The sequence below is a fragment of the Scyliorhinus torazame genome, chromosome 5 (assembly GCF_047496885.1).
Source record: "Scyliorhinus torazame isolate Kashiwa2021f chromosome 5, sScyTor2.1, whole genome shotgun sequence".
In the NCBI taxonomy this organism is placed as follows: Eukaryota; Metazoa; Chordata; class Chondrichthyes; order Carcharhiniformes; family Scyliorhinidae; genus Scyliorhinus; species Scyliorhinus torazame.
In genome coordinates this window covers 165,555,275-165,576,238 of record NC_092711.1, presented here as the reverse complement: position 1 = coordinate 165,576,238, position 20,964 = coordinate 165,555,275, and the positions used below count along the sequence as shown (strand labels likewise).

Below are 20,964 nucleotides of genomic sequence, written 5' to 3'. Positions count from 1 at the left end.
GGAGGGGCCTAAAACAATGTCCCAGGCTGCCCCACACCCGCTACAGCTGCAGTCCCACTCCCATCTCAGGCACAGGGGTGGGAGGACAGAGGGTGGGGCAGCAGAAGTGGGGACTGGGGAGGAGGCAGAGACAGGAACAATCAGCCAGTCAGCCTGAGCCTGTGGTCGCTCTCACCATCTGTCACCGTCACAATGTCCGGTTGATTGATGGCAGGTCCGGACCAATAGGAAGAGGAGGCGGGACTCGTGGACCAAGTGAGGGCGGCTGGTCGTCCAACCAATCGGAGTAAATGAGGGGCGGGGCCAGGCTGTGATTGAAGCATGCGCAGTGTGGGTAATGGCGAAAGAGAAGGACATTTTTTTCAGATCGTAAATTGGTAAGAGGTGTTTAACAATATGAGGGAGCGAGAGATCGCGGGAGTGGGCGGAAACGTTGTGTAAAGCTGTTGTGAGCCGCAAACCGCGGAAAAAATTTCCGGGACCCAGTTTGTACCGAGCAGAACTGCAACTCCTCATTTCGGCTCGAGTTAACAGCCGCCATCTCTATTGGATGTGCATCAGGGCGCATGCGCGTTTGCCGTCTTTATCCGGGGCGATGTTTCAATGAGTGGGAGGAGCTTGTTCCCCATTGTTCAGAATGGAGATAACTTGTCCATCAATCTGCATTAGTGTTTGAGTCCCAATGTCTTCTTGATGCAAAGCGCTGGCAGAGATGAAAAGAAAAGGAAGCAAATCCTGCTCTCCGGATTTCACTGCATCATTGGACATCCTGACCCATGTGTCCAAAGCTCTGCGGCTCTGTTCCGTCACATGAAGACCCAGGGCAGCAACTCGCAACCCTGAGTCAACATCACTCTCAAATCAGGGGACTGCTGATGGCAACGCGTGTTAGTGTGCAGAAGGGAGCATGAGTGGTCATTGTGGACCAGGGAGCAGGAGGGGAGAATGTAGTGGATTTCTTTCCTGGACTGACCGTGATTAATTTTGGAAACACCTTTTACAGGAGATAGTAGGGGAGGATTTACACACAGCAAATTCAAACCAGGAGAAATATTTATCTTTCCTGAATTACATTTCTGGACTGACAGTGATGCCTATGTAAACTTCTTTCATGGGGGATTAGAAAGGGATTCGCAGACAGGAAACTCACAACCAATCCTCACATCAAATTCTGACACCACCGTTCGGGTTATCAGGACCTGGAGATTATCAACCTTTGTGTGTAAGCATTGAGTTCCAGATCTGTACAAAATGACTACCTCCTATCTCCCCTGTAGATCTTGTTCACAACCTTAAATCTGTGTCCCGTAATCCTTTTACAATCTGCTGATGGGAACAATTTTTAAAAATCTTTTGCTGGGTTTCCCATTGACCCAGGCACCAGAAACGACAATGTCGGATGGTCCGCCTGGTTTCATTCCTTTTTCTGTGATATTGTAGAGGTTGAATGGGCTTGGACCAGTCCATTTAGGATCCAGAACACAATTGAAGTCCCCTCCAAGAATCAATTGATCTGCATCCAGGTCTGGGATGGATCCCAACAATTTTTTCACAAATGCCACATAATAATAATCTTTATTATTGCCACAATAATAAACCCACGGAACACCCGGAGGAAACCTACACTGACACGGGGAGAACGTGCAAACCCCTCACAGACAGTGACCCAAGCCGAGAATTGAACCTGGGTCCCTGGCGCTGTGAAGCAACAGTGCTAACCACTGGGCTACCATGCCGCCCATCGTCCCAGTTAGGGGCATAGACATTCACCAACACCACCAATGTACGCCAATGACCCACTGACAACCATGTATCTCCCATTAGTGTCCGCAACAAGCCCAATGACCGAAAGAGGAATCTGTTTATTGATTAGAATTGCAGAGCTCGAGCCCTTCGTCAAAGCCCAAGTGAAACACTTGGCTCATCCCTCCGCAGTCTTGGCTGATCTCTATTTTTTTTCCTATATGTTTAGAGTACCCAATTATTTTTTTTTCCAATTAAGGGGCAATTTCACGTGGCCAATCCACCTAACCTGCACAGCTTTGGATTGTGGGGCGAAGCCCATGCAGACATGGGGAGAATGAGCAAACTTCACACAGCCAATGATGCGGGGCCAGGATCGAAACTGGGACCTCGGCGCCCTTAGGCAGCAGTGCTAACCACTGCGTTACCGTGCCACCCTGGTCTGATCTCCAACCTGCAAGTGAGTCTCCTGCAAGAACACCACACCAGCATTTAGATTCTTTCATTGAGCGAAAACACTCGACCTCTTCACTGTTCCACCCAATCCCCTTACATTCTAGGTGAGCAGCCGAATCCAGGGTCTCCCACCCCCATTTCCCCATCATGGAATCAGCCATTTCCACCGTGAGGGACGATCGAGTAAATCTTCAAAAAGTACAGGCCAAGTGCCCACACAAGATGGCCGCCCCACACACCCTGACAGTGAAAACAAAAACAGGTCCAAAGTCATCACCAGCAAGCTAAACTCTCTGTCCCACCCCCATTTCCTGCCAACACCCCACCCAAATACACAAATTGAAACCAAACCCTGCCCCCCCCCCCCCCCCCCCCCCCCCAGCTCTGACCCAGACAAAACCAGCCAAAACTGGTTCAACAACTGCAGCCCCCATCTCACTCTCATTCACCAGCTCACTTCTGGCGGGGCAGCCCCTCTCAGAACAAAAAGAAAAAGAACGATGATATTGCCCACCTCGAGGATAAATCCTCACTGGAATAACTGGGTGAATCCCTTTCCACACTCAGAACAGGTGAATGGTCTGTCGCCGCTATGACTATGGTGGTCAGTCTCCAACTCACATGGGGATCTGAATCCCTTCCCAAAGTCCCCATATTTCCATGGTTTCAGCATGCTGCTGGTGTCCTTGTTGCTTTCCACGTTTGACGATCTGTTGAAGTCTTGTCCCCATAGAGAGCATGCGTACGGTCTCTCCCCGCTTTGAATGGTGTCATGTTTTTTCAGACTGTGTAACTGGTTAAAAGCTCTTTCCACAGTCAGTTCACTGGAACACTCTCACCCGAGATGTGTGTGTATCGGGGTTTTTTTCAGTCACACTGATCTTGAAAATCTTTTTCTACAGACAGAACAGACAAACATTTCTTCTTCCACATTCACGGGCCAATGATATTCAGGTCCTGATGAATGGAGTGACTCTGTTAAATCTTGATGCAAAGTTTGATTTGAGTTCTCATATGTAAATCCTCCCCTTGTAATATCCTTTTAAAAGGAGTTCACAAAAGTCATCACTATAGGGGCAGGCACAGTGGCTCAGTGGTTAGCCGAGGACCCGGGTTTGATCCTGGCCCCGGGTCACTGTCAGTATGGAGTTTGCACATTCTCCCCGTATCTGCGTGGGTCTGGCCCCCACAATCCAATAAGATGTGCAGGTAGGTGAACTGGCCACGCTAAAATTACTCCTTAATCGGGTGGAAAAAAATAATTCAGTAGTCTAAATTTAATTTTTTTGTAATTTAAAAAAAAAGTCTTGACTGTCAATCCAGGATAGAAATTCTGAACAGACAATTCTAGTTTCTCTGTGGAGGGGTGTGGCACAGTGGTTAGCACTGCTGCCTATGGCGCTGAGGACCCAGGTTCGAATCCCGGCCCTGGGTCACTGTCCGTGTGGAGTTTGCACATTCTCCCCGTGTTTGCGTGGGTCTCACCCCAAAGATGTGCAGGGCCGGTGGATTGGCCCTGCTAAATTGCCCCTTAATTGGAAAAAAAAAATTGGTTACTCTAAATTTGTTTCAAAAAAGGATTGCCTCTTTCCTAATGTTCACAATTAAAGGGGTGAGTTCCCCCAGGAGATGGCTGACATTTCAGGGCAATTAAATTAATAATGGACAGAGATATGTCCAGTGTTGTTACATGGAACAGGTTAGATATATTATTTACCGTTTTGTAATAAAGTAAATGTATTGTTATTTCTCGTAATATAAGGCTGTAGCTACGTTATATATTTCCAGTCATCTCTTCCCTCAGAGGGTTGTTAATCTCTGGATTTCTCTTCCACAGGGACCAGTTTTATCTGGGGGTCATCGAATATACTGAAACACAAGTTTGACAGATATTTTATTGACAATGGATTTAAGGGTTATGGGGAACAGTTAGGAAAATAGATTGAAAGCTGAGATGAGGAGGGATCTCTTCACTCGAGGGTGTGGTGAAGCTTTGGAATTCTCTACCCCAGAGGAATGTGCAGCCTCAGTCATTAGGTATGTTCAAGACAGATATTGATGCTGCTTTGTGTAGGGGCACTAGCTTAGCAGCCCTGGTCACGGTGCCTCTGCTGCTTCCGCCGGCACGGAACTCCACCAGCCCGATAGTGGCGGTGGCTCTTCGGATCTGGGGCCAGTGGAGGACGCATGTAGGGGAGGTAAGAGCATCGATGTGGACCCCAATCTGCAGCAACCACCGATTTGCCCCGGGGAACATGGACGGGGGGTATCGACTGTGGAGGAGGGCGGGGATTGTGAGGATGGGGGATCTGTTCCTGGAAGGGAGCTTTCCAGGCATGAGGGCACTGGAGGAGACGTTTGGGCTGGCGAGAGGGAACGACTTTCGATACTTACAGGTGCGGGATTTCGTACGCAGACTGGTGCCGTCCTTCCCACGTCTCCCGCCGAAGGGGGGGCAGGACAGGGTAGTTTCTAGGGGAGAGGGTAGAGTCTCAGACGTCTACAAGGAACTAATGGGAGCTGAGGATAAGCAGACCGAGGACGTGAAGCTTAAGTGGGAAGAGGAGCTCAGGGGAGAGATGGAGGACGGTATCTGGGCAGAAGCCCTGAGCAGAGTAAATACGACCGCAACATGCGCCAGGCTCAGCCTGATCCAGTTTAAGGTCGTGCACCGGGCCCACATGACAGTGGCCCAGATGAGCAAATTCTTCGGGCTGGAGGACAAGTGTGCTAGATGTGCCGGAGGGCCGGCTAAACATGTACACATGTTTCTGGTCGTGCCTTAAACTCTGGGTATTGGCAGGGATTTGCAGATGTCATGTCCCGGGTATTGAAAACTGGGGTGGTAATGAGTCCTGAGGAGGCAATCTTTGGGGTTTCGGAGGACCCGGGAGTCCAGGAAGAAAGAGAGGCCGACGCTCTGGCCTTTGCTTCCCTGGTAGCCTGGCGACGAATACTGTTAGCATGGAGGGACTCAAAGCTCCCGAGGGCTGATGTATGGCTATCTGACATGGCGAGCTTTTTTGGCCTAGAGAAAGTCAAGTTCGCCTTGAGAGGTTCGCCCGAAGGTGGTAGCCATTTATTGATTTCGCAGAGGATTACGTGTCGGGGGGATGGGGGGGCTAGAGTAGAGTAGAGCAGGGGGATATTGATGCAGGTCCTTGCGTGAACAGAGCCGTGGTTTGCACTATGTTTAATTTGTGTCTTGACTTTTTTTGTATTGTACAATGTCACTTTTTCTATATGCCTAAAATACCTCAATAAAATTGTTTGTTTAATAAAAAAAAGACAGATATTGATAGGTTTCTAGATATTGAATATATCGAGGGATATTGGGATCGTGCGGGAAAATGGTGCTGAGGTAGATCCGCCAAGGAGCGCATTGAATGGTTGCGCAGACTCGGTGGGCCGAATGGCCTACTCTTGCTCCTATTCTAATCGCTGTGTGCTGGTCAGGAAGCAGTGAGCTGAGCTTGGATCTGTCAATCAACATGAATCAGCACCATCAGGAGAATTGGGAGGGTGAATATTACATTCAGCAGAGTGAGAATGGAGGGAGATTGTGTGGGATGGAGATTTACAGCTTTTGGAGAACAAGAGAGTAAATAATGTCCCATAGGAACTAGAACTGTCTGTTCTGAATTTCTATCCTGTAATAACAACGATGACTTTTGTAAATTGTTTTTAAAGGATATTGGAAGAGGAGGAATTATAGATTGAAATCTCAAACATCACGTCTCGATGTGACAAACTCACTCGATTCCTTCTGATCTGAATATCTTCGGGCTCTGAATATCATCGGCAAGAAGGAGAAATGTTTGTCCGATCTGTCGGCTTCAAAGGATTTTAAACGTGAGTGTGACTGGAAAAGCACCGAGACCCACAACACACACCTGAGTGAGAGTGTTCCAGTGTACTGACTGTGGAAAGAGCTTAAACCAGTTACACAGCCTGAAAAAACATCACACCATTCACAGTGAGGAGAGACCGTACACGTGTTCTGTGTGTAGACAAGGCTTCCACTGATTGTCCGATCTGGAGAGACACGAGGAGACCCAAAACATGGAGAAACCGTGGAAATGTGGGGACTGTGGGAAGGGATACAGATTCCCATCAGAGCTGGAGATTCATCGCTGCATTCACACTGGGGAGAGGCCGTTCACCTGCTCTCAGTGTGGGCAGAGATTCATTGATTCATCCAATCTGCAGAGACACGAGCGATTCCACACTGGGGAGAGGCCATTCACCTGCTCTCAATGTGGGCAGAGATTCACTCAGTTATCCAGCCTGCAGAGACATCAGCAAATTCACACTGGGGAGAGGCCAATTAGCTGCTCGCAGTGTGGGAAGGGATTCACTCGGTTATCCACTCTGCGGAAACATCAGCGAATTCACACTGGGAAGAGGCTATTCACCTGCTCTCAGTGTGGGAAAGGATTCACTCAGTTATCCAGCCTGCAGAGACATCAGCAAATTCACACTGGGGAGAGGCCGTTCACCTGCTCTCAATGTGGGAAAGGGTTCCGTGATTCATCCACCCTGCTGAGACATCAGCGAGTTCACACTGGGGAGAGGCCGTTCACCTGCTCTCAGTGTGGGAAGGGATTCATTGATTCACTCAACCTGTGGAAACATCAGCAAATTCACACTGGGGAGAGGCCGTTCACCTGCTCTCAGTGTGGGAAGGGATTCTTTGATTCATCCGCCCTGCGGAAACATCAGCGAGTTCACACTGGGGAGAGGGCATTCACTTGCACTCAGTGTGGGAAGGGATTCCGTGATTCATCCACCCTGCGGATCCATCAGCGAGTTCACACTGGGGAGAAGCCATTCACCTGCTCTCAGTGTGGGAAGGGATTCACACAGTTATCCCACCTGCAGACACACCAGCGAGTTCACACTGGGGAGAGACCATTCACCTGCTCTCAGTGTGGGAAAGGATTCATTAATTCATCCGTCCTGCGGAGACACCAGCGAGTTCACACTGGGGAGAAGCCGTTCACCTGCTCTCAGTGTGGGAAGGGATTCACTTGGTTATCCAACCTGCAGACACACCAGCGAGTTCACTCTGGGGAGAGGCCATTCGCCTGCTCTGAGTGTAGGAAGGGATTTATTGATTTATCCACCCTCCTGAGACACCAACGAGTTCACACTGGGGAGAGGCCGTTCACCTGCTCTCAGTGTGGGAAGGGATTCAGTCAGTTATCCAGCCTGCAGACACACCTGCGAGTTCACACTGGGGAGAGGCCGTTCACCTGCTCTCAGTGTGGGAAGGGGTTCATTGATTCATCCAAACTGCAGACACACCAGCGAGTTCACACTGGGGAGAGGCCATTCACCTGCTCTCAGTGTGGGAAGGGATTCATTGATTCATCCACCCTGCTGAGACACCAGCGAGTTCACACTGGGGAGAGGCCGTTCACCTGCTCTTAGTGTGAAAAGGGATTCATTGATTCATCCAAACTTCAGACACACCAGCGAGTTCACACTGGAGAGAGGCCATTCACCTGCTCTCAGTGTGGGAAGGGATTCATTGATTCATCCACCCTGCAGACACACCAGCGAGTTCACACTGGGGAGAGGCCGTTCAACTGCTCTTAGTGTGGGAATGGATTACATAGAACCATAGAAAATAAGAGCAGGAAGAGGCCATTTGGCCCTTTGTACCTGCTCTGCCATTCATTATGATCATGGCTTATCATCCAACTCCATTGCTTAATCCCGCTTTCCCCTTTGTATCCTTTGATCCCCTTCACTCTAAGTGCTATACCCAACTGCTTCTTGAAGGCATACAATGTATTGGCCTCAACTATTTCTTGTGGTAACAAAGTCCACAGGCTCACCACTCTCTGGTTGAAGAAATTTCTCCTCATCTCTGTCCTAAATGGTCTACCTCGTATCCTCAAACTGCGACCTCTGGTTCTGTACACTCCCACCATCGGGAAAATCTTTCCCACATCTATCCTGTCAAGTCCTGTTAGAATATTTTAGGTTTCTATGAGATGCTCCATTCTTCTGAACTCCAGCGAATACAATCCTAACTGATTCAATCTCTCATACGTCAGTCCCACCATCCCAGGAATCAGTCTGGTAAACCTTCGCTGCACTCCCTCTAGAGCAAGAACATCTTTCCTCAGATAAGAAGACCAAAACTGCACACAACATTCCAGGTATGGTCTCGCCAAGGCCCTGTATAATTGCAGCAAGATATCCCTGCTCCTGTACTCGAATCCGCTCGCAATGAAGGCTAGCATATCATTTGCCTCCTTTACCGCCTGCTGTAGCTGCATGCATACCTTCAGTGACTGGTGTACAAGGATACCCAGGTCTCGTTGCACATTCTTCTCTCCTAATTTACGGCCATTCAGCTAATAGTCTGCCTTCTTGTTTTGAGTCCGTGTGGAGACAAGTTCTCCCCGTGCCTGCGTGAGTCTCACCCCCATAACCCAAAGATGTGCAGGGTAGGTGAATTGACCACGATAAATTGCCCCTTAATTGGAAAAAAAGATTGGGTAATTTAAATTTTTTAAAAAATCATTAATATATCTTGTGAATATCTGGGGTCCTAGCACTGATCCCTGCGGTACCCCATTGGTCACTGCCTGCCAATTTGAAAAAGACCCATTAATCCCTACTCTTTGTTTCCTGCCTGCCAACCAATTTTCTACCTATCTCAACACACTACCCCTAATCTCATGTGCTTCAATTTTACACGCTAATCTCTTATGTGGGACTTTGTCAAAAGCCATATGAAAGTCCAAATATACCACATCCACTGGCTCCCCCTCATCAACTCTGCTAGTTACATCTGCGAAGAATTCCAGTAGATTTGTCAAGCATGATTTCTCCTTCATAAATCCTTGCTGACTCTGCCCGATCATGCCACTGTTTTCTCAGTGCTTTGCTTTAAAATCTTTGATAATGGATTCTAGAATTTTACCGATGTCAGGCTTATTCGTCTATAATTCCCTTTTTTTCTCTCTATCTCGCTTTTTAAATAGTGGAGTTACATAAGCCAACCTTCAATCTGCAGGAACTGTTCCAGAGTCTATAGAATCCTGGATGATGACCACCAATGCATCCACTATTTCTAGAGCCACTTCTTTAAGTACTTTGCGATGCAGATTATCAGGCCCTGGGGATTTATCAGCTTTCAATCCCATCAATTTCCCCAACACCATTTCTCTACTAATATTGATCTCCTTCAGTTCCTCCCTCTCACTAAATCCTGCGTTCCCCAACATGTCTGGTGTCTGATTTGTGCCCTCATTTGTGAAGACAGAACCAAAATATGTATTTATTTGCTCAGCCATTTCTTTGTCCCCTATTATACATTCTGCTGTTTCTGACTGTAAGGAACCTACATTTGACTTCCCCAATCTTTTTCTCTTGACGTACCTGTAGGAACATTTACAGTCAGCCTAATTTCCTGTTTTAGGCCATTCCCAACATCACCACTGCAGTTTGGGCGTCTATATACGATGCCCATTAATTTCCGTGCCCCTTGGTGTTCCTCAGCTCTACCCATACAGATTCCACATTATTGGTGCTAATATCCTACCCCACTATTGCATTAATTTCCTCTGCCACTCCACTGCCTTTTCCTTTTTGTCTGTCCTTCCAAAATACTGAATATATTCAGTTCCCATCCCTGGTCACCCTTGGGCCATGTCTCCACAATCCCGATTATCTCACACCCGTTTATGTCTGTTTGCGCGATTCACTCGGTTATGCCGTCTGCAGTCACAACAGGGAGTTTATACTGGGGAGAGGCCATTCACCTGCCCTCAATGTGTGAAGGGGTTTTGTAATTCATCGCACTTTTTTTAAATATATAAATTTAGAGAACACAATTAATTTTTTCCAATTAAGGGGCAATTTAGCGTGGCCAATCCATCTACCCTACACATCTTTGGGTTGTGGGGGCGAAACCCACGCAAACACGGGGAGAAGTTGTCTCCACACGGAGACAATGTACAAACTCCACACGGACAGTGACCCAGAGTCGGGATCGAACCTGGGACATTGGCGCTGTGAGGCACCTTGCTGCCCACTTCATCGCACCTTCTGAGACACCAACAAGTTCACAACTGATTACAGGGATTGGATTCTGCTGTTATTGTTTCTGTTCTCAATTACATCCAGGACTGCATTTTATTCATTCTGTTGGTCAATGGGGATGGTCAGAGGGTTTCTTTCTGCTGGACTGACCAGTCTCACGACTTCGCCTCCAGTGGGTCTTCTTGCGAATATCTGGTTTCGCATTTCACAAGGATCAAAGAGTGAAAGGGTGTTTGGAGATTAGAAGATGTTGCATTACTATTTCTGTTTGGAAACCCCAAAATTCATGCCACATTGCCATGAAGATGGGCTGTGGTGGTTACATGGTTCTTTTGTTTAATTTATCTTGGTGCTTCTCACAGAAGGAAACTATCCGGGTATGAAGGGCAAGTTGTCTGAGGTGCACTGGGAAACTACATTAAATAGTATGGTGTGAGACAGACAATCAGTAATATTTAAGCAATTATTACAGATTTACACGGGGATCGGTTAGCTCAGTTGGCTGGATGTCTGGTTTGTGCTGAGTGACACCAACAGCACAGGTTAAATTCCCATACCGGCTGAGGTTAGCCATGGTCTGTGTCAGTATTTATGCTCCACATGATCCTCCACCCACCCCTCTACATCTCCCCCATCAGCATCTCCTTCTATTCCATTCTCCCCCATGTATGTATCTAGCTTCCTGTTCAATGGATTCATGCTGTTCACCTGAACCACTCGCTGGGGTAGCAAGTTGCACATTCTCACCACTCGCTTTGTAAAGAGGTTTCTACTGAAATTCCTGTTGGATTATTGAATCCCTTCACAATCTTAAAGACTTCCATCAGGTCACCCATCAGTCTTCTCTTTTCCAGAAAAAAGCAGCCCCATCCTTTCCTGAGTGTTAAATGCTCTCAGTTCTGTATATTTTGAACCTTTGTTGCACCTTCTCCAGTGCCTCTATTTCCTTTTTCTAATGGAGATCACCAATGTTGACAGAGACTCCCAGTGCTCCCAGTGGAGTCTAACCCTGGCTCTAAACAGGTTGAATGTTTCCTCCGTGTTTTTCAATTCTATCCCTCTGGAATGGAACCTTATATATGGGCCCCACACTTTAGGAAAGATGCGAAGTTCTTAGATTGTGGAGGACATTTACAATAATAATCTTTATTATTGTCACAAGTAGGCTTACATTAACACTGCAATGAAGTTAGTGTGAAAATTTACAAGAATGGCACCAGGGATGAGGGACTCCAGTTAGCTGGAGCGACTGGAGCAGCTGAATTTCTCTCCTGAGATCACAGCATCTGGACGGTGGAGAATGGGGCCATTCAACCCTTTGAGACCATGTCGGCTCTCTGTGGAGCAAGCCAGCCTGTCCATTGTCCCGTTCTGTCCCCGAATCCCTGTAGGTTTATTTCTCTCAGTGCCCATCCAATTTTCTGTTGAAATCCTTTCCTCATTTCTGCATCTCCCACCCTCATAGACAGTAGGTTCCAGGTCGTTACCACTCGTTTTACATGTACACAAGGCTCCTAGAGCACGGAGGAGTCTATTTGGCCCATTCTCCCTATGCCAGCTCTTCGTACAGCGATCCATTTAATCTCATTGTTCGATTTTTTTTTTTTCAGAATGCATCAAATTCCCTTTTGGAAGTTACATTGCAATGAGATTTCAGCACAATTTATAGACAGTGCATTCCAAGTCACAACAACACGCTGTGTTTCACAACAAAAGCTGTGCATATGATGTGTCTGGGGTTTCACAGAGTATCAAAATGGTGTCAACAATGTTATTACACAAAATTAAGACTCAATCTTTATCAATGATTTTGGTGGGGACACCGAGTGTAATATATCCGAGATTGCAGACAATTAGAACAAGTGTACATTTCTATAAAACCTCTCACTACCACTGGACCTCCAAAAGTGTTTTAAAGCCAATGGAGTACTTTTGAAACATATTCACTGTTGTAATGTAGGAAGCTGTAATCACATTTAGTTTCAAAATTGTTATTTTCATAGTGTATTCACTGTCATTAGTAACAAGGTCAAGACAGCCCTTTTATACCTCTAACACGTGGCTTCCTGCAGTCATTTCACCTTCTGTACCTTTTCTATGTTGACTATGTATCGTTTTCATAGCAAAAAACAATAATTAAGTTAATTATTATTCAGTAGTGAAGATTGATTATCATTAGTGAACTGGTGTATTAATTAATTATATTATAAAGACTAGGGGCGAAATTCTCCGGAAACGGCGCGATGTCCGCCGACTGGCGCCCAAAACAGTGCAAATCAGTCGGGCATCGCGCCGCCCCAAAGGTGCGGAATTCTCCGCATCTTTGGGGGCCGAGCCCCAACCTTAAGGGGCTAGGCCGGCGCCAGACGAATTTCCGCCCCGCCAGCTGGCGGAAAAGGCCTTTGGTGCCCCGCCAGCTGGCGCGGAAATGACGGCATTCCTGCGCATGCGCAGTGGAGGGAGTCGCTTCTGCCTCCGCCATGGTGGAGACCGTGGCGGAGGCGGAAGGGAAAGAGTGCCCCCACGGCACAGGCCCGCCCGCGGATCGGTGGGCCCCGATCGCGGGCCAGGCCACCGTGGGGGACCCCCCCGGGGCCAGATCGCCCCGTGCACCCCCCCCCCAGGACCCCGGAGCCCGCCCGCGCCGCCTTGTCCCGCCGGTAAGGTAAGTGGTTTAATCTACGCCGGCGGGACAGGCATTTTAGCGGCGGGACTTCGGCCCATCCGGGCCGGAGAATCGAGCGGGGGGGGGGCCCGCCAACCGGCGCGGCGCGATTCCCGCTCCCGCCGAATCTCCGGTGCCGGAGACTTCGGCAACCGGCGGGGGCAGGATTCACGCCAGCCCCCGGCGATTCTCCGACCCGGCGGGGGGTCGGAGAATCTCGCCCTAGATCTTTATTTCAAAACATAACACCATCGACCAAAATGTTTCCAGAAACTGCAGAGCTATCAGAATTTGTTTGAAAAAATAAATTACTTTATAATTTTGAGAATTTACAAGACATCATATTCTGCCAAGTCTATGTGGGCTAGGCAGTGGTGTAATGGTATTGTTACTGGGCTAGTAATCCAGAGACCCAGGTTAATGCTCTGGGGATCTGAGATCGAATCTGGCTACGACAGATATTGAAATTGAATAAAAGCCTCAAATTAAAAGTCTAATGTTGACATTGGTGATTGTTGTAAAAGGCCGTCTGGTTCACTCATGTTCTTCAGGAAATCTGCTCTCTTTACATGGCCTGGCCTACACGTGATTCCAGATCCACTGCAATGTTGTGGTTGACTTGTAAGTGCCTTCTGAAATAGCCTCGCAAGACATGCAGTTCAAGGGCAATTGGAATGAGCAGTAAATGCTTGCCCAGCCAGTGACACCCACCTCCCATGAATTAATAAGTTTTAAGAAGGCTCATTGTTCAATCTGAAGACTAGGAAGAAACTGTCTCTTTGATTGGATTTAATTTATTGTCACGTGTATCGAGGTACAGCAAAAAGTATTGTACTGCGTGCAGTCCAAATTGCTCCATACATGAAAAAACAGGACATTCAATAAATACACCGACATAGACACCGGGTGAAGTATACGGAGTGTAGTACTACTCAGTAGAGAACCAGTGTATCTTGCATTAATTAAATATATTAATTAGCTATGAGTCTGCAACAGATGATGAAATACGTGGTGATCCTTAATTAAGTTACAATTAAAACAATAATGAATCAGTAGTTATCGTAAAAGCCTGAGTTTTATTTGTTGTAAAAATGTAAAAGCTTAATTGCTGTGTATATAAAGAATGTGCAATGAAGATAAATGTACTGGCAAGAGAGACCTTCCAACTCTGAGTAGCCTCAACATTTGAAACTATGAATAAGGAATTAAAGTAACTGTATGAAACAGTCCTATTGTATTCCTGTCTAAGGTAATGAGAGAAGATGGTGTCAGTAATTAAAGATCCAATTAAATGAAACTAGTGCCCAATTGGCCAATGGTCATGTTACAACAGGCCCAACGCCGACATGAGGTAATGGTCACTTTGGGGATAAAAGTCGACATTCCGAAGGTCTTCCTTGCTGGCCAAGTACTGAAGACTCTCGAGGCCGAGTTCCAAGGAAATTACTGTCAAAGAAGGAGCCAGGGAGGGTTACGCTTCTGCAGACTGATCACCTGCATAAAGTTGTAAACGTGTCTTCAAGTTGTTCAGTAAAACATTTTCTTTTAATAAACTTTTTAAATTTAATATCCAGAGAATTCTGCTTTTTCTTTAATTGGTTAAAATTCTTGTCCGAACCAAAGCAAATTTATTAAATGGTCAGTTGGGGATGGCTGAAATCTATTAAGGATCAGATAACATCAATCTTCAATTTAAAACATTGACCTGTCGCGCCTTTCACAACCACAGCATGTGCAAAAGTGTTTCTGAAGTGTCGTCACTGTTTTAGGAAACGCAGCAGCAAATTTCCACAAAGCAAGATCCCACACACCACAATGTGTCAATGAGCAGATGATCTGATTTTGGTGATGTTGATTGAGGGATAAATATTTGTCAGGACACCGGGGATAATTCCCCAACTCTTCACAATAGTGGCTGTGGGAACTTTTACAGGACCTGAGGGGCAGACAGGGCTTCAGTTGAACATCTTATTTGAAAGAAGCTCTGACAGTGCAGCACTCCCTCAGTGCTGACACGAGGAGTATTGGATGTGATTTTTGGCCTCAGGTCCCTGGACTGGGACTTGATTAAATTGATTTGATTGGGACTTTAATGGGGATGGTTAGAAGGGGTTGGTTTGAGAGGGGCTGTAGTTTGTATCTGTTGTATGTTTGGGATTGAGGTGGCTATGGTTGTCGGGGGGGGGGGGGGAGCAGGGCAACAGAATGGGGAATATATGATCCCCTGGGGGAGTTCAAGTGTTGTCAGAGTGTTGGGTTTTGGTTGCTCATCCGTAGCCGGTATGGGTTGGAAGGCGTTTGTTTTTGTTCTTTGAGCATACACCGTGGGTGGGGGGTTACCTTTGCTAGCTATAAAGTTTCAGCTAGTGAACGGAGTGAGGTGGGGAGAGGGACTGCAGCTTGTTGTAATTAAAATATTTTTGGAAAAAACCTGTCCTTTAAGACCTCAAAACTGTGGACTCCTCAGTTCATGTGTGGGCTTCACTGCCTTTTGCTGAGAGATTTAAACATGAGGAACATCCCCGGCTCCTCCAGTCTTATAAGAACAAAGTAAATTACAGTAAGAAGTCTTACAACACCAGGTTAAAATCCAACAGGTTTGTTTCAATGTCACTAGCTTTCGGAGCGCTGCTCCTTCCTTACAGCACAGGAACAGGCCCTTCGGCCCTCCAAGCCTGCACTGACCATGCTGTCCGTCTGAACTAAAAACCCTAATGCTTCCGGGGACCATATCCCTCTTCCCATCCTATTCATGTATTTTTTAAGATGTCACTATCGTATCTGCTTCCACTACCTCCCCCGGCAGCGAGTTCCAGGCTCCCACCACCCTCTGTTCAAAATGCTTGCTTCGTCCATCTCCTTTAAACCTTGCACCCCACACCTTAAACTTATGCCACCGCATAATTGACCCTTGCACCCTAGGAAAAAACTTCCATCCGCTCTGTCCATGCCCCTTATAATCTTGGAGACTTCTATCAGGTCGCCCCTTAACCTCCGTCGTTCCAGTGAGAACAAACTAAGTTTCTCCAACCTCTCCTCATAGCTAATGCCCTCCATACCAGACAACATCCTGGTAAATCTCTTCTGTACCCTCTCCAAAGCCTCCACATCCTTCTGGTAGAATTGATCATTATATTCCAAGTGCGGCTTAACTAAAGTTCTATAAAGCTGCAACATGACTTCACAATTTTTAAACTCAGTGCCCCGGTCGATGAAGGCAAGCATGCTGTATGCTTTCTTGACTACCTTCTCCGCCTGCATTGCCACTTTCAGTGACCTGTGTATGTGTACACCCAGATCCCTCTGCCTATCAATAGTCTTAAGAGTTCTGCCATTTACTGTATATTTCCCACCTGTATTAGACCTTCCAAAATGCATTCCCTCACATTTGTACGGAATAAACTCCATCTGCCATCTCTCCGCCCAAGTCTACAACTGATCTATATCCTGCTGTATCCTCTGACGGTCCTCATCGCTATCTGCAATTCCACCAACCTTTTGTCATCCGCTAACTTATGAATCAAACCAGTTACGTTTTCCTCCAAATCATTTATACAATTACAAACAGCAAAGGTCCCAGCACTGATCCCTGAGGAACGCCACTAGTCACAGCCTTCCATTCAGAAATGCACCCTTCCACTATTGCCCTGTGCCTTCTATGATGGAGCCATTTCTGTATCCATCTTGTCAGCTCACCTCTGGTCCCGTGCGACTTCACCTTCTGTCCCAATCTGCCAGGAGGTTCCTTGTCAAAGGCCTTACTGAAGCCCATGTAGACAACATCCACTGCCCTACCCTCATCAATCATCTTTGTCTTCCTCGAAAAACTCGATCAAGTTTGTGAGACACGACCTCCTCTTCACAAAACCATGATGCCTCCCACCAATACGTCCACTTATTTCCAAGTGGGAATAAATTGTATCCCAATGAATCCTCTCCAATAATTTCCCTATCACTGACGTATTGCTCACCGGCCTGTGATTATTATTACTTGGATTATCCTTGCTACCCTTCTTAAACAAAGGAACAACATTGGCTATTCTGCAATCCATTGGGATCTCCCCTCTAGCCAGTGAGGATACAAAGATTTATCTCAAGGCCCCAGCAATTTCCTCCCTTCCTCTCACAGTATTCTGGGATAGATCCCATCAGATCCTAGGGACTTGTCTACCATCATGTTTTTCAAGACCCCAGTATCTCCTTTTTGAACTTAATATGACCCAAACTATTTACACACCATTCCCCAGACTCATCACCCACCAAGTCCTTCTCTTTGGTGAATACTGAAGCAAAGTACTCCACGCATAGATTTCCTCCCCTGTCCTTAAGTGGGTCAACCTTCTCCCTGGCTACCCCTTTGCTCTTTATATATGTATAATATATGGGGAGCATGGTAGCATAGTAGTTAGCACTATGGCTTCACAGCGCCAGGGTCCCAGGTTCGATACCTGGCTTGGATGACCGTCTGTGCGGAGTCTGCATGCTCTCCCTGTAACTGCGTGGGTTTCCCCCGGGTGCTCCGGTTTCCTCCCACAAGTCCATAAAGATGTGCTGTTAGGTAATTTGGACATTCTGAATTCTCTCTCTGTACCCGAACAGGCGCGGAATGTGGCGACTGGGGGCTTTTCACAGTAACTTCATTGCAGTGTTAATGTAAGCCTACTTGTGACAATGACGATTATTAAAATTAAAAAGCCTTGAGATTTTCCTTAATCCTGCTGGCCAATGACTTTTCATGAGCCCTTTTAGCCCTCCAGACTCCTTGCTTAAGTTTCTTTCTACTTCCCTTGTATTCCACACTTGCTTCGTGTGTTCCCAATGTAGAGTGAGGGATATGCCGGCCTATAAGGTTAGGTTGTGATTGAATATTAAGCTGCTGATGGCCCACAGCACCTCATGGGTATCCTGTTTTTATCGAGATATGTTCTGAATCTACCCCATTTAGCACAGTGATAGTGTCACACAGGACAATGGAGGGTATCCTCCGTATGAAGGTGGGACTTCGTCTCATAAGATCACAAGAATATTGATTTTCTATTCTTCTTGCCAAAGTGGACAAGTGAAATACATCACATGGCTTGAGACCAGGACAAAGTTACACTTTAACGGTCTAATTACAGAGCAACTGCTGCAAATCCCATAAAGGTTGGATGAGCTAAGGTCTGGAACCGTTAGCTCCCCAGCCATTGAAAATTAAGTTACACTTCAGTTCGAGGCCCTGTTGTGTGAAGAAAACAACTGTGAGGTTTCAAACCTTCAACCGTGTGACTTAAATTAGTTTAACCTTTAACTTGTAGTTTCTGGAAAGAAGCAGTCACTTTCTGTCACAGTATATAACCACCTTTGGTTTGTGAACAAAGAACAAAGAACAAAGAAATGTACAGCACAGGAACAGGCCCTTCGGCCCTCCAAGCCCGTGCCAACCATGCTGCCCGACTAAACTACAATCTTCTACACTTCCTGGGTCCGTATCCCTCTATGCCCATCCTATTCATGTATTTGTCAAGATGCCCCTTAAATGTCACTATCGTCCCTGCTTCCACCACCTCCTCCGGTAGCGAGTTCCAGGCACCCACTACCCTCTGCGTAAAAAACTTGCCTCGTACATCTCCTCTAAACCTTGCCCCTCACACCTTAAACCTATGCCCCCTAGTAATTGACCCCTCTACCCTGGGGAGAAGCCTCTGACTATCCACTCTGTCTATGCCCCTCATAATTTTGTAGACCTCTATCAGGTCTCCCCTCAACCTCCTTCATTCCAGTGAGAACAAACCGAGTTTATTCAACCGCTCCTCATAGCTAATGCCCTCCCAGGCAACATTCTGGTAAATCTCCTCTGCACCCTCTCTAAAGCCTCCACATCCTTCTGGTAGTGTGGCGACCAGAATTGAACACTATACTCCAAGTGTGGCCTAACTAAGGTTCTATACAGCTGCAACATGACTTGCCAATTCTTATACTCAATGCCCCGGCCAATGAAGGCAAGCATGCCGTATGCCTTCTTGACTACCTTCTCCACCTGTGTTGCCTCTTTCAATGACCTGTGGACCTGTACTCCTAGATCTCTGTGACTTTCAATACTCTTGAGGGTTCTACCATTCACTGTATTCACTGAACTTAAAAGAGTTTAAGTTCTCCAGTCAGTTTTCATAGTTCTTTAGTTATTTTAACTCCTATTACTTACAAACATGTATTCATTGAATGTGTCATGCTGTAATTTGCTCTCTCAACATTTACACCCTGATCATCTTTATGCACTGAATTTATACACACGGATGATAAATTTTAATCTGAAATGACTGTAATTTCTGTATTAGTTTAAGGCTATGTGTCAGTTTGTGCCCATTTCATTAACTGTGTTGCAAGCTTTTGAAGCCACTGCGAAAACATAAACAAGTAGCTTATTTTTCAAAACATATTCATAGGTGCCTGTCCCAGTGAGAACACCACAGGATTTCTATAAATCAATTCGACACTTGGGACAATGAGCCCAGTGATGAGTGTATTTCAGATATATTGTATTATAGGTATTTGGTGCAGTAAGGGTTAAAATCCTGGGTTAATGTTGTAATGATATGCAAGGAGTGTAAAAGGTTAACAAGATGATGTTCATGTATCTCAACACTAGATGGCACCAGAGAAGGCATATAAAAGGCGGTATCACCAGGAATTCTGAGAGAAGGTTAGTGAAAGGTCGAGGTAGTGTGTTAGCTGTATTAGAAAGATCGAGATTTCTGTGCATAGATTTAATACTCTTGTTTTATTAGCTATTGTAAAGTGTGTACACTTAGTAAAGTGTGGGAACCATTTGAAGTAGTGTAAAGTAAACTAGTTTTGTTTCAAATACATAGCCTGATGTTCTTTGTCAACACTATGACTTTTAGTCATCTAGGAGGACTACACAAGGATCATCACCATAGAGTGGGGGCTAAGCCGGGCCATGAGGTTGCAGATTGTGGTTGAATGTAATTCTGCTGCTGGTGATGGCCCACAACACCTCCTGGATGCCCAGTCTTGAGTTGCTAGATCTGTTTAAAGTCCATTCCATTTAACACAGTGGTAGTGCCACACAACACAATGGAGAGTATATCCTCAATGTGAAGACGGGACTTTGTCTCCACAAGGACTGTGTGGTGGTCACTTCTACCGATACTGTCACGGACAGATGCATCTGCAGCAGGCAGATTGGTGAGGATGAGGTCAAGTATGTGTTTCCCACTTGTTGGTTCCCTCACCACCTGCTGCAGTCCCAGTCTAGCAGCTATGACCCTTGGGGCCCAGCCAGCTCGGTCTGTGGTGGTATTACCAAGCCACTCTTGGTGATGGACTTTGAAGTCCCCCACCCAGAGCATATTCTGGTTTAGCACAGGGGCTGGTTTAGCACAGTGGGCTAAACAGCTGGCTTGTAATGCCGAACAAGGCAGCAGCGCAGGTTCAATTCCTGTTCCAGCCTCCCCGAACAGGTGCCGGAATGTGGCGACTAGGGGCTTTTCACAGGAACTTCATTGAAGCCTACTTGTGACAATAAGCGATTATTATTATTATTCTGGGCCAATGCCACCCTCAGTGCATCCTCCATGTGGTGTTCAACATGGAGGAGTACGTGGTAATCAGCAGGAGGTTTCCTTGCCCATGTTCAACCTGAAGCCATGAGACTTCTGCCAGGTCTCCCAACCACGCCGAGGCCCTGAGCGGTATCACCGACCTCCACCCAAGCAGGACTCGCCTCTGAGCTAGGAACAAGGAAATGGCCAACACGTCAGCCCTCTCCCTCAAGGAGTTCTGGGGAATCTGACACCCCAAAGATCACCTCTAGTGGACTCGGCTCCAGCTCCATCTCAACAATCTCCAACATGGTCTCAAAAAATGAGATCCAGAACCCAATTGGCTTGGGGCAGGACCAGAACATATGTGAGTGATTCGCTGGCCCCCTGAACAATGCTCACACCGTCCTGCACCCCAGGGGAGAACCCCCTCTCATATGCCTCTTAGTTACTCTCTAACTATTGACTTCCGGTTGCAGCTATGCCTAGGTAGGT

At 46.7% G+C, this 20,964-nt stretch overlaps 2 protein-coding genes across 2 annotated transcripts in view; both read left to right on the top strand.

Moving 5' to 3' along the window:
* Positions 1–301: 301 nt before the first annotated feature.
* LOC140420458 (uncharacterized) lies at positions 302–14,492 on the top strand. Its single transcript, XM_072504463.1, has 2 exons — positions 302–377; positions 5,890–14,492. Exon 2 carries the CDS (start codon positions 6,262–6,264, stop codon positions 7,630–7,632), a length of 1,371 nt encoding a protein of 456 aa, XP_072360564.1. The 5' UTR covers positions 302–377; positions 5,890–6,261; the 3' UTR covers positions 7,633–14,492.
* LOC140420460 (uncharacterized) overlaps positions 343–20,964 on the top strand; it is a 29,318-nt gene continuing 8,696 nt past the window's right edge. Inside the window, exon 1 of the mRNA XM_072504468.1 lies at positions 343–377. The gene's annotated coding sequence lies outside the window, so the exon portion shown is untranslated. The remainder of the gene's footprint in view (positions 378–20,964) is intronic.